Source organism: Diceros bicornis, chromosome 5 (assembly GCF_020826845.1).
Source record: "Diceros bicornis minor isolate mBicDic1 chromosome 5, mDicBic1.mat.cur, whole genome shotgun sequence".
Classification (NCBI taxonomy): domain Eukaryota; kingdom Metazoa; phylum Chordata; class Mammalia; order Perissodactyla; family Rhinocerotidae; genus Diceros; species Diceros bicornis.
In genome coordinates, this window is record NC_080744.1 from 17,898,872 (window position 1) to 17,916,238 (window position 17,367).

Consider the following 17,367-nt stretch of genomic DNA (forward strand, 5'->3'; position numbering starts at 1 on the left):
ATAAATTTTAAATACATACAATAAGGACTTACTATCTTAAATGTACTTAATTGGATTTGAATATATTTTATATACAACAGGCAGAAAACATTTAGCATAAATACAACTACACGTCCTTGTCATTTATTTATATTATAAATACTATTTCTTTAAAATGCATATCATAATACTTATACATCTAAACAAATTAAAATTTTATTTCTGTTCTTTTCATTAACCATATCACATTTTCTCTTCATCTATAAGCTGTTAGAAAAAAAAGTAAAATATTTAAGTCACTGAAAAATAAAGGAAGAGAAGTCATGATATATCAAACTTCAACTAAATATTATCACCCACAGTAACATATACTCTCAAAGGGTCTGTGTAACCACAAAGACGGCATTTGAAAAATATTACATCAAGTAATTGTGAAAAAAAAAATCTTTTAATTCTGTAATCTTAATATCCTAAAACACTACTGGTGAAAACAGAACGTAGGCCAAGTTTTGTTGGTCTAATGCCTGATATCTTCCTCCAGGGAAGCCAGTTTAGCAGTAATTTCCACAGACTTCAGACACAACTGATCTGCAATTATTGAGCAGCTCAGGTAGAAAAAGTGTCAGACAGCACTAATCTTGAATAATTCTAGATGAACATGTTGACCATGAAATGGTTCCTAACATGAATATTTTTCATCTACAGCCTTAGGGGAGGCCAGAAGTTTCTTCTCCTTTAAGAAAGAAAAGGTCATGTCTCACCAGCAACGAACCAAAAACCTTTCCCTCCTTCCCCCGCCTTAACACTTGGTAACACTTCACTAATGATCAGCACATTTCATCCAATGCAGACTGACAGAAATGACAGAAGTTCCTGAAAGGATTTTGAGGAACACAGTCCAGTTTTACATGACAACCACAGGTTAACCCCACTAACCCCAGCTCCAGCAGAGTCTATGTGGGCAAGAAATAGCACCGAGCATGTACAATGTGCTGGTTGAACTGGATGATTCTTAAAATCTCCAGTCTTTTCAGGTCTTGGAGCTAACAGGCAATAATAACTGCTTACATTTATTGAGTGCTTACTGTATGTCAAACACTATGCTAAGAATTTGTCTCTATTCTCTAATTTAATCCTGACCACAGTCTTGGTGACGTACACACTATTAATAGTTAAGAGCAGGGACTTTGGGATCTGCCAGAAGTGGGTTTTAACGAAAGCTAGATGACTTTGGGCAAGTTACTCCTTTACATTATTTCACTTAATCTTCATAACAACCTTCTGAAATAGGGCGACAGGTATAATCAGCATCCTCACATTTTACTGATGAGGAAACTGAAGCTCAGAGAGATTTCAGTCACTTGTTTAACTCTATGCTGTCTCAGTGTCTTTGTGCCCACATTATTATTATAGTACGATATTCAGAGTAAGGGCTATTCAGGGCTATTCCTATGTACAAACAAAAGATTAAAGTTCTTGTTATTCAACTGAATTCTTAGATTGTTCCTAAACATATGTCTAAAGAAAATATTCAAAATTTCCATGTTTGAACGAACAGATTTTTTTCTTAAGCTTTTTCCTATTAGGGAATCTGAACTTTAAAATTTCCTACATCCTCTATAAATAATGTAAATGTAATTTCTTGTACTTCATCAGTCTGGAAGGAAATGTAAACTATGGAATTCTGAAGAGAAAAAACTTACTTAAATTATAACAGTATCTAAAATTGCGATAGTCAGAAAGAGGAAAACAGTGACTTTTCTCTGCAGAGAAAATCGAATTCTTTGTTATAACAATGTGATTTTCCAATGTTAAAACAAAAGTTATAAGTAAAAAAGATAAAACACACAAAAAAACCCCAGCATGCTGAACCAAGTCTATATCGCACTACTCATTAAACATAAATGAGGCCAAAAAGAACAGCCATATCAAGGACATACACACATACAGAGGTACAGTAACACTTAAAATATTCAAAAGTAATAATAAACATCATATTTCAATAATTAGTGATGAGCAACATTCTTTTTCTCTCAATGATTTTTTTTGCTTGTTTACAACGATTTCTCTAGCCATAATGACCACCAGAAAACTTTTATAACAATTCCTGAGCCCATGAGGTACCCTACCATGAGGTACCTTAAGGGGACATAGCAACACATGGAATATGTATATTTGCCTACAATAAACCACGTGGCAAAGTTACAATTTTTTCACCTATTATTTCTAACATACTTTGAATAAATCTCTGGTTTTCAGGCTTAGGTATTCTCTCCACAGATATCTAAAATTGGGTTTGTATAAAGGCAAACATGGAACAGAAAGGGAAAATCACATCTCAATGTTTCCCTATCACAAAACCCCATTTTAACGAAAGGCAGAAATGGTCTAGTAGAGGGTCAGTGAGGATAACGACAAAATTTAGAAAGACTATCTGTAAAATCTACAAAATCATATGGTATGAACTTACTGAAGAGGAAAGTGGCCCCTGCAAAGCAACTAACAAAAAACCTAGGAATCAGAAAGAAATCAAGCAATAAAAATATGTATCTATAGACTATTTAATTATAGCTCCTATTCATTGTGAGGATCAACTATCATGACCTTTTTGATTTTTTTAAATCAAATTCATTAAGTCAGATAACATCTTCATTTTTTTTAAGAGGTGAATCTTGTACTGACTGATGTTTTTCTTACTTACCTTCCTTTATGTTTCTGCCAAAATTTATCAACTGGAGTTAAATCATAAGACTTTTTGTTTTTTCTCTTTGGTCTAGCACCAGCTGGAGAGTTTTCCACTCCCGAAGATTCTTCCAAATTAACTCTGTTTAAGTGGAAATCCTAGGAAAAAGTAACTATTTTAAATAACAGTTTTCTGAATTTAAGAATCATAACATTTCCTAAAACAAGGAAAATAATCAACACAGATTCTTGCTGTGTTTTCTAATATTTCCAAGGACAAAATACAGATCTGAAATTTCAAAGACTCCTTCCAATGTTTTGTTACACACAAATGTACTTTTAATTGTTTATGTATTCTAATTAAAATAGTAGATGTATATGATTAAAGTTTCAAAAAATACATAGAAACCATTTAAGTTTCTTATGTATCCTTCCAGAAAAATATTTTTGCATATGCTAGCACATACACATCCTTTTAATTTTAAAGAATGGGATTACATTATACGTATTTTGTACCTTATTTCTTTCATTTAACAATGTATTTTAGAGCTCTTTATCTGTATATGTATGTCTACCTCATCTTTATCATGGCTCCACAGTAGTCCAATATTTGGCTGTACTTATTTACTTGACCAGGCCTCTTGATGCTTAGTTGTTTCTAGTAACAAATATAATCTTAAATATAATTTTTAAACTCTTAGAGAGTCTTAACATTCTGATGTGATGGATTGTACTTTTAAAAAATTATAACAGAAGCTACAATAATAATAGAATTCCCTTTCACATAAATTCTAAGAGCTAGTTAGACCAGTAGTTGTTAAACTTTCCTGCCTAGAACTAATTTTACTCGAAGCTTCATTTTTTTGCCCTTTCTCAAAACAAACAAAAAAAGAAACAAAAAAGAAACAAACAAATAAATCTATATGAAAAACAAAATAAAAGTGAATATCTTTTCTATCCTTTCCCTCTCCCTGTTGCATTAGACCTGTGGGTTCCTTCATGTAATAGAAGTTCAACTCTACTCTGAAGAATAGTGAGTTAGAGATAAAACATGGCTATTAATAAGTGATTAAGTAAATGATGAGCAAGAAAGAAATTATATGGAGAAATTATCTAGCACGACTGATACAATTATCTTAGTTCTAAGATATAAATTTTTGATTAATGATTAAATTCTAGGTCTTAGCAAATTAAATGAACTGAATACAATTTAATCTCCTGATAAAATAAGGTCAGCAATACTAAGTCTAGATCCTTAGACCATGGTAACTTTAACAAATAAATCCTTTACAATAGCTTATTTCCTTGCCATTTTCCCCTATGACATGAAAAACAAGAGTGCAAAACATGCAGATGTCTAATTGCCATACTGGAGTAAGTAACAAGTCTACTGACAAAGAAGAATATACTGTTATATTTCAACCTGTTAATACTATCTACTATCTATTACCCTTTTAATACTAAAGACTGTCAAACATGTCTTTCCTATAGATTCCTCATATTATCATACGATAAACATATCAGTAACCTTATTTAATTCCTCTCATTTTCCCATCTCCATATCTTAACCTCACTTTGCACAACAAATCATCCATATAGGAACAAAGTAAATATAGCATAATTGTGAAAAACCATTTAAAACAATAGATATTAACAGCTACATCTGAGAAGAATCCCTGTTTTTACAAATTATCTAACAAAACAAAAGAAGAAGAAACATTTCTAAATAGTTAAGCTTTATTAACTAGAATTTCTAGTGAAGTTCTATTTCCATGGTGATGACACAGTTCATTCAAAATAAAATTAACTTGTTAGCAAAATTACTGCTCTAAAAATAGGAAGGCATATTATTACTGAAATATTGATGGAATACTTAAAACACAAAATGATAAAGGAATAAAAGCTGTGAAGAGTTTTGAGAAATAACATAGTAGTGGCAAGAACATTTTCATTGCATAATAGCCAGGCAAATAAAGAAAAGTAATTTCAATCTTGAAAACTGGGAAACTAGAACATTCTGTGCTGTACTCAACCATGTTCAAGAAACTGAACATTTATACACAAATAAAAAACAACAGAATTGGTTTTAACATGATAGAGTCTGACCTGTTTTCACTGATATTCACACTTTCCTGACTTAGAAGACTGAAGAAAGGTGTCCCAAATCACCAGGTATAAGTAAATCCCATCAGGAAGGGTTAAACACAAGGATAAGTCTTTAGCAGTCTTGTTTTCCTTTTGCAAGTTAAAGCAGACTGGTAGAGCCAGACGAACAAAATTACCTTCAGATAACATAGGTGACACCTATTTATGTAGAGCTAAGATTTATATTCACATGAGAAAAAAAGCAAAGTAAAATAAAAGTAATTTTTATTTTGGTAAAGGATTGAGCTAAATCTAATCAAGTCTCCAGATCTATCAGTTTATAAGAAATGCTGGGGATAGAGAAACATATCAAATTGTATCCCAAAAAGATACAATCAACCAAACGCAGAAATATAGGAAATTCTTTAGAAAAATAAATTCCTTCAATCAAAAAACAGCAATAACGGGGACCAGCCCCATGGCCTAGTGGTTAAGTTTGGTACACTCTGCTTCAGCGGCCTGAGTTCAGATCCCAGGCACGGACCTATACCACTCACTGGTGGCCATCCTGTGGTGGCGATCCATGTACAAAATAGAAGAAGACTGGTACAGATGTTAGCTCAGGGTAAATCTTCCTCAAGTAAAAAGAGGAAGATTGGCAACAGATGTTAGCTCAGGCTGAATCTTCCTTAGCAAAAAAAAAGGCAATAAAAAAAGTGGGAAAAGAGGAATTATTGTAAATTGAGAAATTTAAAAGATATATCAACCATTGTTTGGATCTCTATTTGAACAAACCAACTGTAAAGATGCACCTTTGAAACAAACAGAAAACAATGAATACAGAGCTAGTATTAGATATTACCAAAGAAAAATTGTTAATTTTGTTGGATATGATAATAAAATCATGGTATTTTTTTAAAAGATATATGCCAAAATATTTATGCATAAGATCATATAATGCCTGAGATAAGATGCATATTGCCTGGGAAGCCGAAGGACGTACATTGGGGTTCAAAATAGTATTCTCTTTGTGTTTTTATATGAAATGTTTCCTAATAAATAGTCCTAAAATTTTATTCATAACAAAAAAACAGGGTTTAAAGTACAACCTACAACTGTCTGCCTCCCGCCATAGCGATTGTGAAAGTATGTGCTGAGATGAGGCCTCGTCACCCTGAGGTTGTGACTATGATGAGCAGGGTTCCCCCTTGCCCATCCACATTGGACAAGGAACAAGAAATACTGTGAACAAAAAATAAATATTTGTTATTTTGATTCACTGAGGTTTGCGGGTTTAGATTGAGCAGCACAACCTAACCTATCCTAATTCAAAGGCCAAGGTATTCCATACAGATTCAGCAATGGCAGGCACACTTCGATAAGCTTGTTCACTCTTGTTAAAGCAGAATTCTCCTTAACTATAGGAATCAGGACCTGGAAAACCCCCCACAGATACATTGTTGGCAATATGCAACATTTTCTACCAGTCTTCATGTGATAATCTCAACGCATAAGCAATTTATTCAATCTCTAAACTAGTAAAGAATTTGGGCCTTAATGATTTAGAAATGCACTGTCCAATACAGTTACCACTAGTCACATGTGGCTACTGAGTACCTGAAAAGTGGCTAGTCTGAAATGAGATGTGATGTAAGTATAAAATATAAACCAAATTTTTAAGACTTAATATATAAAAAGAGAATATAAAATATTTAATGTTTTAAATTAAGTCTTAAATTGCCAATATTTTGGATATATTAGGTTATATGAAATATATTACTAAAATAAATTTCACCTATTTCTTTTTATGTTTTTAACGTGGCTACTAGAAAATCTAAAATTACATCTGTAGGTTCTACTGTATTTCTATTAGACAGCACTGATTTAGAAACACTGAACTTTGGTCAATGTGGACAAGAAGGGAGGGAAAGGAAAAAATGTGCAGAAGACAAAAAAAGGAAAGAAAAATCTAATTTAGAATATTTCTAAGAATCATTTAGTTGGGAAAAAAATGCTTATAAAAATGCTCCATCATAAACATAGATAAAATAAATGTCTCAAAATCTTTATACTAAGCAACCAGGATATAAGGCAGTACCTAAAGCTAGATTAGTAAATAGTAAATAATATATACTCTTCTTTCCCTCAGATTAAATAAAATTTTAATCCAAGTTCAGAAACAGCAATGAATATGTAAATATATTGAAACGATACCACTTTAAGAAAACAAATGAAATCCAGAATGTCTTCTGGGCTTGTACATGGCCTACACACCTTTAGTAGGAACTCCCTATGAACAACTACAGTTTGTACAGTTATCAGTAATCTGTTTGGATTAAATGAGTAAAATTTTACATTATACTTTTGACTTTTAGGCAAATGCCTGAAACTAGTCCAACATAGTGCTGTCCAAGAGGTTTTGTGTTAATAAAGTCTAGAGCATCCACAGAGCATCAACCCCCAAAGCATCAAATTTTGAACTACACTTAGGCATCCGTTATACTGCAGTCACACATCTTCAAGAAAATGAGTGCTTCTAAAATGCTTTTCTAATAATCTTTTAAAAGTATATACTAATTTGGTAACCATTTTCTTTTTTTTTCTTGAGTGGCGAGAAAAAAGTAAACTTTATTAAAGTCCCTATGTATATTAGCATAAATTCTGATTTAATGTTTCAAATAATGAGTCAGCAGTTTCAAATAATAAGAGTCAGCAGCAGAGAACCAAAGGCACAAAAACAGCATCTAAGATTTGAAAAAACAAAGGCCAAGTAAGGGACAAGATACTGAAATGAATTAATGACCATCCCTCTGCCTAAGGGTAAGCACTCACTGCGGCTAACAATCAAATCCACCCCTCCCGCAACCAAGATATAATAAAAAAGAATCATGACTTTCTAAATTACTAATTTTGCTTCTTATATCCCGATAAAAGGGAAGACGCATTGCAAAGTTTTTCACCAGAAGAATGTATTTCCCACGTTAAATGACAACAATCACCTTTCTGGAACACAGGGAAGCTGTGTGAATTTTCTTAATTGTTTCCAAGGTCTGAGATATAAATATTATCAATGTTCCTGATTTTCAGGCAAAGATGCTTAATATAAAAAGCAAGCTGCAATTGCAAGTTAACAGTTCCTATCTAGAATTTTTACTCCATCTTGTAGAGGTAAAGGGTGTAATTATTAAGAATTTTAAAAGCTCAGAAGAAACTTCAAAAACAGCAGTTTTATCAATCAACAAAAAATGGCATGGTTACAATTTATGATATCCCAGTTATAGTTTCTTCACATCTAGAAACTGCATTAAAATTAATGAACAGGACTAAGTCATTGTAAGTTGTACAAATCTCTTCAAAGAGACTATTTTCATCAGACCTAAATATTCTAACAATAATGCTACTGAGAAAAGACTTAAAGGGCAATTTGGAATCTGAGACTCTAGCCTAAGGAAGTTAACTAGAGCTGTGCATTGCTCTATTATTTATAACAACAGAAAATGAAAGCAACAATAACCCACACGTCCACAGGGACCCACTACTCTAACCTCCATGCAAGCAGGGTCACGTCTGCTGGGTTCACCTTGGATCCCAGTGACCAGCACAGTATTTGGTACAGAGCAGGCACCTAATAAATATTTGTTGAAGCGAATTCTTTGGAGACACCAGGCTGTCAACTTTTGATTCTGTCACATGAAGAAGATCAGAACAAAACCAAAAGAACTCTACCATCTACTTTCACCATCTTGTATTTTTAAAAAGATATTTTAACTTCAAAGAGTAGGAAATAAAAATTAGTATATTTCACAAGGACACAAGGATAATAAAAGGTAAAGCACTAAAAAAAAATTAGTATAGAGGTCAGTCATAAAAACTCACGTTATAGTCATTATTTCTGTTTCACTCTGGAACAGTGAAAACCTCAAGCGCTGGTATTAGCCTTGTCTGGTTTTGGGGAATTTCTGCCCTAAGTTAGATTTCCTAATTTTCTCTTCTGACAATTGTCTTTCTGACAACGGGGACTCAGAGCATGCTCCTTTATACTGCAATTACTTATTCATATTACCTTATCTCCCGCACTCAAAGCATCATGTATTTTAATTTCCTCCAGGAACTGTTCAAGTTCGGGAATTAGAAAGGATCCCAGTATCTCAATGCTCTATACAGCCTCCAGACACCACTGGCAGGAGTGAAGAGGTAACCCCTGATCTATATTCTCTTATTAAAACCTCGCCCCTAGCTCCCACCCAACAGTCAGGGCCCCACCAACCAAATCTAATTAGAGACTATCAAAACTATCTCATCACGCCCATTAATCCCTGTATGGCTCTTTCTAATACCCCCCCTCAGATCCCATCTCTCGTTCTTACTCGACTCTTGAACCCTTCTGTCATACCCTCTGGAACTCCTACTCAGTCATCAGCAAAATCTCCTATTCTGAACATCTACTCTAAACTTCCACTGGACTTTCTTGCTCTAACTGAACTCCAACTTGGTACCCCTTATAGCCTTCTCAAACGGTAACCTTTTTTTTTTTTTTTTTATTGTCACACATCTCATACCGCTGGACCCGGGATTGGCATAGCTGTCTTCCTTGCTACTCCCAGACTCTTTACATGTCCTCCTCCCTAAAACAACTCCAGCTGTGAAACTCCTGTCATCAGCCTCTATCAGTAGTTCTCAGAGGCAATTCTGCCCCTCCCCACCCCCTGGGCATATTTGGCAATGTGTGAAGAGATTTTGGTTGTCACAACTAAGGGAGTCCTAGCTATTGGCATCTAGAGGGTAGAGGCCAGGGATGCTGCTAAACAGCCTATGATGCACAGACAAACCCCCCAAAACAAAGAATTATTGGGTTCAAAATGTCAACAATGCCAAGGTTGAGTAATCCTGGTCTACAGTCATCCTGGTCACTAATGCCTCCTACAGACCTGCAGGACACTCTTATCTCCTGCGTCAACTTTTCTCTTTTGATTATTCCCAATGATACACAAACATGCTGTAATTTAACTCATTTAAAAATCTTTTTTGACCTCACTTTCCCTTCTAGCACTCACCCTTTCTTCTCTGCTCTCCTATACAGCAAAACTCTTTTGTCTATATTCACTCTCTTATGCCTCTCTTTCCAATCTGAGACCCACTCCAGTGTTTTGCCCCCTATGGAAGCTGCTCTTACCAAAGTCACTAATAACCTTGACATTGCCACAGGCAACAGTCACTTCTTAATTCTTGGTATATGTCCAAGATGATTCCTGCTTCTTTTTGAAACATTTAATTCACTGGCTTCCAAAACGACACAGATCTAGTTCTCATACCTCACTGGTGGCTTCTTACTACACTATATTGCTAGTTCCTATTCATCACCCTGACCTCTAAATGTTGAAATGTCTCCGAGTTCAGTTCTTGGACATCTCCTCTCTTCTATCTATACTACTTCCCTTGGTGATCTCATCTTATCTCTTGGCTTTAAACACCATCTATATACGGACTACTCCTAAATTTATTTCTTTAGATCAGATGTTTCTCCTGAACTCCAGACTCACATATCTAACTACCTACTTGAGATCTACAACTGAATATCTTAATAGGCATCTCACATTTAACACGGTCCAAAACTCAGCATCTGATCTTCCCCCTGAACTGCTCCTTCCATTCTTTCCCATCTCAATAAATAATGTCTGTCCATTTGCAAAGGTCAAAACCTTGGAGTCATCTTTGACTCCTCTCTTTCTCTTAGATCCCACATCCAATTCATCAGCAAGTCCTATACTCTACATTCAATAGATTATCACAACCCTCACCACTTCCATTCTGGTGTAAGCCACCATCATCTTTTGCTAAAATAACTGCAACAGCCTCCTAATAGGTCCTTGATTCTTCCTATGCCCCCAGAGTTTGTTTTCAACATAGCAGCTAGAGTTATATTCTTAAAATGTGCACCAGATGTCACTCTTTTACTGAAATCGGTGAGTGGCTCCCCAATTCCCTTGACTTAAAAGTCAATATCCTTACAATGGGCTATCAAGTCCTATGCTATATTGCTTCCTGTGTCCTTTTTAACTTCATCTCCTGCTACTCTCCCTCTGCCTTAATTTGCTCTGGTCACCTTGGCTGCCTTGCCATCTTTTTAAGCTAATTAGGCATCCTTCTGCCTGGAATGCTGCCTCCCACAGAGCTACACAATTCACCAGCTTACCTCCTTTAGAGCTTTCCTCAAATGTCTCTATTTTAAATGTCTCTACTTTAAAATTGCAATCCTGTTCACCATTACCTACTTAGTTTTCCTCCAGAGTATTTCCCACCATCTGAAATGTTATATCTTTTGTTTATTTTACTTATTGCCTGTCTCTCCTACTAGAACGTAAGCTCCAGAAAGAAAGGAATATTTTCATTTGCTTTGTTTATTGCTAAAACCAGCGTCTACAATGTTCTGTCAGAAGAGTAGGCACTCTACTAGTGGTTGAATTGAATTCCTCTTCTTCAGACTCTTGATCTCCTAAAACTAGCTTCTATGTTCCATCACTCAGGGCTTAATTCAGTGGTCCCTTTGATTCTTCTTGCCCTCTCTACTGAATCAGAGTTGACTACCATTTCACTGACAATGGCAAGGGACTCTAGGATAGACAAGTGTGCAGAATTGCCAATTTCCATCAGTAATCCTGAAATCTGATTTATTTAAAGAAATACTTTACAGCTAGAATCTGAGTTTTAAGGAAATAAATTGTTAAACCAAAACCATCTATTACATGTCTTTCATTTCCTTTCTATATGACGTTTCAGGCAATCTTTGCAATAATGACACTAATAAATACCATAATCCCATGAGGCCTGGGCTAGGAGTTAGTAAATTAGAGTGCTAGTCTTGGCAGAGCCAATGATTTTGTTCCAAATCCTTTAACTTCTGAGTCTTAATTTTTCTATCTCCCAAATGGGAACTCTTCTGGCCCTAATACACAGTGTCCTGTAAGGAAATTACTTGTGCACATATTTTCGTCCCATTGCTTTTGAATACTGGGACTGTGTTTTATTTATCTGCGTGTATTACATGCTATACACAATGTCTAGCAGAAGAATATATGCGTGGATAAACGCAGATTCTTATTTCAAGTATGAAATTGCATATGTGGAATTACTTCAGAAAACATATGGTGTAACATAAAAAATACTATTTACTTTGACCATAAAATGAGGCTGAATTGACTTGCAGAAAAAAAGGGAGAAATTATAGCTTTTCTCCCCAGGGAGAACATAGTTATTTACTTATTCAGTATGAAAAAAAAAAAAGTTACTCATTTTCCTCCATTTCTTTCTTTCCCATCACTGCTAACAATATCATTAATTTATCCTATAATTTAAACATCATAAATTTGGAACTTTAAACTTCAATGCTTCACTATTCTCCAGCATCCATATCCAGTGATACCAAATCCCATCTCTCTTTTTGTTCATATTTCTCAGCTCCATCCTTCTCATCTGTGTTTTGGTAGCCATGATGTTAATTTAAAATTACGGGGACCACTGAATGTTACTACATTTTAGGAAAAAGTGGCATATTTAGCCTCTTACCAGTACATCATGCACCAAGGCTTGATATGTCCAAGTATGGTGTAAAGGAGTTGCCAAATCTATGTTTCTGTCAACAAGGACTAATAAAGGCCTTTGGAAGCTGTAAATATATCAAAAGAAATTATGTAACTCTTGATACCAGTGTATACATCTAGATTTTCTAATACTTTCCAGTACATATTTGTCATTTTGATATGAACAATAAGTATGCTAATACTGACATTCCATAATAGTTTGCTTTTAAAAATATTTTCTATTACAGTCAGTCAAGTAAAGTAATGCTCTGGACTACTTAAAGCCTGTGTCTAATACTAGATTATAAGTCTTACTTAGGGAATTCCCTTAAAGGAAAAAATCTATACAAATACTTTTACAGAATAATTTTTATAGTTATCAAAGTAAGAATAAGTTCCTTCTACTCAGATTTATATTTCACATTTTGAAAAAAAGGGAAAAAAAGAATAGCCACTGTCAGCTTCAGGGAAAACAATTAAAAAGAGCAGGATCTTATAAATTTACACAAATGTCTGACAGTTCCATAAATTATAAATTACAATTTTTTTCTGTAAACACAAATTCAAAAAAGTAGACTCTAGAGAAGAGCCTCACAAAACCCTATCCCACCATAATATATAAAACTAAAACATTATACCTCAATGGTACCTAATTATATAATTATTCACTTACCAGACACTTCATATATTGTTTAATTCATTACAATTTAGAAGTGAAACAGACTACACCTAAAGTAAATTGTGGCACGAAGTCATTTGGTTACCATGTGTCTCCAAAAGTTGTAGAGATTTGCTTTACAGGGACTATTGTATCAGGAGTACACATCAATTTTCAAAAGGCATTGCTATCTGATTACGCTAACTATATTTTTTCCAGTGAGAGACTTCTGACCATTTTAGTAACTCAGTACACCTACTGGGTGTAAAACAGTGGACTCTCCCAAGTGCACTGATTATAACACTCAGTGATAAAAAGTAGGAGTGGCATCCTTACCCCTTACTATCCTTTATTACTCCAGAGCTGGTGGAAGTTGAGGGAGGATAGCCCATAGCAGGGTTTCTTAACTCAGCACTACTGACATTCAGGGTTGGATAATTTCTCATTACAGGGGGTTGTCCTGTGCACTGTAGGACGTTTATCGTCATCCTATAACACTAGATTTCAGTAGTATCTACCCAGTTGTGACAACCAAACTTGTCTCTGGACATTACCAAATGTCCTGTGGGGGGCAAAATTGCTCTTTGCTGAGATTTATTAGCCTACAGTTGGACTCAAATGTATTTAACAATAGTCCAACAAGGTTGCTGACCCCTAATTAAAATAATTTAGAAATGCTTTCAAAAAACTAAAAATAAGACAACCATATTATAATAATGTGAATAAATTTTTAAAAATTATCCAATTAAAATAGTGCCTTTATATTGGTTTCTAAGGCTTATAGGAGAGCACTATAAAAAGTGAGCTATTAAGTAAGGTATGACATAATGGTTGCTTCTGTTGAAAAAAAATCAGGTCAGAATTTGTTATTTCTGCTCTTCTTAATGAGAAACATTTTGAAGAATATTTAAGACCAGCAATGAAATCACAGAGCAGTTTAAAATAACATGGGCACTGAGATAGCTGAACAAACAAATTTCAACACATTAGTGTTAACTCCAAATTATAGGAATAGTACATAAGACTGCAGGAGAGCCACCCAAACTGGCTTGAAATGAAGTCTATGGAAGGGTACCATGAAATTATTATTCCTAGAGGGCAGTTATACCCTGAGTATCAAATTATTTTCACAGGCTTTATTTATTAATTCAGCTAAAACTGGGGGTAAGAATTAATTTTCCAAGATACTGTCGATTCCCCTTTAAATAATTCGCAGCCATTTGTGTAGGTTTCTTTACTTCTTCATCCCAATACTGCCTATTATTTTTAATAATCAAAAGTTAAATGTACTATAATGTATAGGTTTTTAAAAAGTATTTCTATTCAATAATAATTGAGCAGCCAGTAACTTTGGCATTATCTACTCATGCTAGACATGCTAACTGACAAAAATGTTTTGCAAATTTATGCTATTAGTACTTCAATGTACAAATGGAAACTAATTAATAGGTAGAAACAGATATAAGCATCAAAAGTTTTTCACTTATGTTAATTGAAAGGAAGTGGCTTCTGACTTTCAAAGTCTTTTCTATAAACAGAAAAATTTCTCCTACAGATGATAGAAATGCAGAACAGAAATTTCTAACAAAAGAAGGTAAATTACATAAAATATTCCATTTGTATTTCAAGAGCAATTTGAGTCAAAACACTGATCCTGATTACCTCATTAAAAATAAAAACAAATTTCAATTACAAGAGTATTCTAGCAGACAAGAAAAACAACACAAAAACTCTACAAAAGTTTCATCTTCAAGTTTTATAAGTGTATTAACTAACATAATACCTGAATTGGCCAGCTCCAAGGGTATCACCTGTAAAAAGACTGTTTCTTGCATCTCTTAGATTTTCTCGAAGTTTCTTATCTAGTTTCTGAAAAATTAAATTTTATATTAACTCTTAAAGAACAGTTTCATAGAACTTTATATAGGGTAATACATAATGTGTTCTTAGATTCATAACCAAGAAACTTGGAATTTCTTTACAAAATAGCAATTCTAAAAGCTAAATATTTTAGCTTCTTTAGTATCCAATATCATCATAACTTGGACTCGAAAAGACGAATGCCTTTTCTACTGTGACTCAGGCCTGATTTCATTAATAAGCACTTCTGTTGACTTTTTTTTTTTTTTTTTTTTTGGTCATTAAACTTTGTTTTAATGGGTCTCAAAATTCTGTGACAGAGTTTTGGTCAAGTTGTTTCCATTAAAAAGTACTGATTTTAAAAACTAATAACTTAAAACTGCCACACAAAAAAACCAAATGGTCCACAAAACATTCTCCTTTTCTTCTGAAGGTTTTACGATGCATCATTATCATTAACCAGTCTTTTACTATTAAACTTAAATGGCCAATTGAGACAAACAGTTCTGAGACCATTGCACCACTGATTAAGACTGGGGTGGCAGGTATTGGCGATAATATTCATTTAGCCTTCTGAGGCTTCTGGGCAGACTTGGTGGCCTTGCCAGCTCCAGCTGCCTTCTTGTCCACTGCTTTGATGACACCCACAGCAACTGTCTGTCTCACGTCACGAACAGCAAAATGGCCCAGAGGAGGATAGTCAGAGAAGCTCTCAACACACATGGGCTTGCCAAGAACCATATCAACGATGGCAGCATCACCAGATTTCAAGAATTTTGGGCCATTTTCCAGCTTTTTTCCAGAACGACGATCAATCTTCTCCTTCAGCTCAGCAAACTTGCAAGCAATGTGAGCTGTATGACAATCCAGCACAGGTGCATAGCCAGCACTGATTTGGCCTGGATGGTTCAGGATAATGACCTGAGCTGTGAAGCCAGCTGCTTCCATTGGTGGATCATTTTTGCTGTCACCAGCCACACTGCCACAGCGAACATCTTTGACAGACACATTCTTGACATTGAAGCCCACATTGTCCCCAGGAAGAGCTTCACTCAATGCTTCATGATGCATTTCAACACACCACTTCAGTTGTAACATTGACTGGAGCAAAGGTGACCACCATACCAGGTTTGAGAACACCAGTCTCCACTCGGCCCACAGGAATAGTATCAATAACACCAATTTTGTAGACGTCCTGGTGGGGCAGACGCAAGGGCTTGTCAGTTGGACGAGTTGGTGGCAGGATGCAATCCAGAGCTTCAAGCAGTGTGGTTCCACTGGCATTGCCATCTTTACGGGTGACTTTCCATCCCTTGAACCAAGGCATGTTAGCACTTGGCTCGAGCATGTTGTCACCATTCCAACCAGAAATTGGCACAAATGCAACTGTGTTGGGGTTGCAGCCAATTTTCTTAATGTAGGTGCTGACTTCCTTAACAATTTCCTCATATCTCATCTGGCTGTAGGGTGGCTCAGTGGAATCCAATTTGTTAACACCAACGATTAGTTGTTTCACACCCAGTGTGTAAGCCAGAAGGGCATGCTCATGGGTCTGCCCATTCTTGGAGATACCTGCTTCAAATTCACCAACACCAGCAGCAACAATCAGGACAGCACAGTCAGCCTGAGATGTGCCTGTAATCATGTTTTTGATAAAGTCTCTGTGTCCCGGGGCATCAATGATGGTCACATAATACTTGCTGGTCTCAAATTTCCACAGGGAGATATCAATGGTGATACCACGCTCACGTTCAGCTTTCAGTTTATCCAAGACCCAGGCATACTTGAAGGAGCCCTTTCCCATCTCCGCAGCCTCCTTCTCAAATTTTTTGATGGTTCTTTTGTCGATCCCACCACATTTGTAGATCAGATGGCCAGTAGTGGTCGACTTGCCCGAGTCTACGTGTCCAATGACCACGATGTTGATATGAGTCTTTTCCTTTTAGCGGTGGTTTTCACGACACCTGTGTTCTGGCGGCAAACCCGTTGCGAAAAGGCTCTGTTGACTTTTACTTTAGGTTCAGGAAATGCTTTGCCGTAATGACAACCCCACTCTCCCCATGTACGAGTCACTATTGTATCAAGAAGAGTGTCTATATAGTGGTGGTTGCAAGAGGCTCCAGAATAGAAATGGAATATGTGAAAAAAAAAATAGTTCTCCAAGAGGCAATGATGGATTTGAGCTAGTAAAACTCAAAAATGTTACTATAGTTTCCTCCATCTTTCCATACCACTTACCCTCCTTCCTTTTCAATAATTTTGTAATTTCTCTAATCCTTTACTTATTTTTTAATCTTTAAAGTAAATCTTCGAATACTCAATTTATACTAAATATTTTACTCTAACATAGTGGGGCAGCAAAATGCACTTTACCATTTTAAATATGGTTATGATTGTTAATAAATATTTGCTAACTGAAGTTAATATTAAACAGTTTAGGGGATCAAATAAATGTAAAATACTACTTGGAGAGAGAAAGCTGAACGAGGAATATACATTGTGCTAAAAAAGAAACAGGGCTGGGAT

The 17,367-nt window shown here is 35.2% G+C and overlaps 2 protein-coding genes across 5 annotated transcripts in view; both read right to left on the reverse strand.

Moving 5' to 3' along the window:
- The window catches only part of SCFD1 (sec1 family domain containing 1), a 97,571-nt gene that overhangs the window by 57,587 nt on the left and 22,617 nt on the right, over positions 1-17,367 (reverse strand). For all 4 annotated transcript variants that reach the window (XR_009220016.1, XR_009220017.1, XR_009220018.1 and 1 more), the window contains 3 exons: positions 14,765-14,850; positions 12,310-12,409; positions 2,681-2,820 (listed from right to left, as the gene is read on the reverse strand). Coding sequence is in view for 1 of the 4 variants with exons in the window: in XM_058540792.1 (XP_058396775.1) it covers positions 2,681-2,820; positions 12,310-12,409; positions 14,765-14,850 (326 nt within the window). In the remaining 3 variants the exon portion in view is untranslated. The remainder of the gene's footprint in view (positions 1-2,680; positions 2,821-12,309; positions 12,410-14,764; positions 14,851-17,367) is intronic.
- LOC131405244 (elongation factor 1-alpha 1-like) lies at positions 15,182-17,339 on the reverse strand. The gene is given in 3 exon segments (XM_058540339.1): positions 15,182-15,922; positions 15,924-16,780; positions 17,307-17,339. Coding segments are annotated over 3 exon segments (1,410 nt in total). The 3' UTR covers positions 15,182-15,402.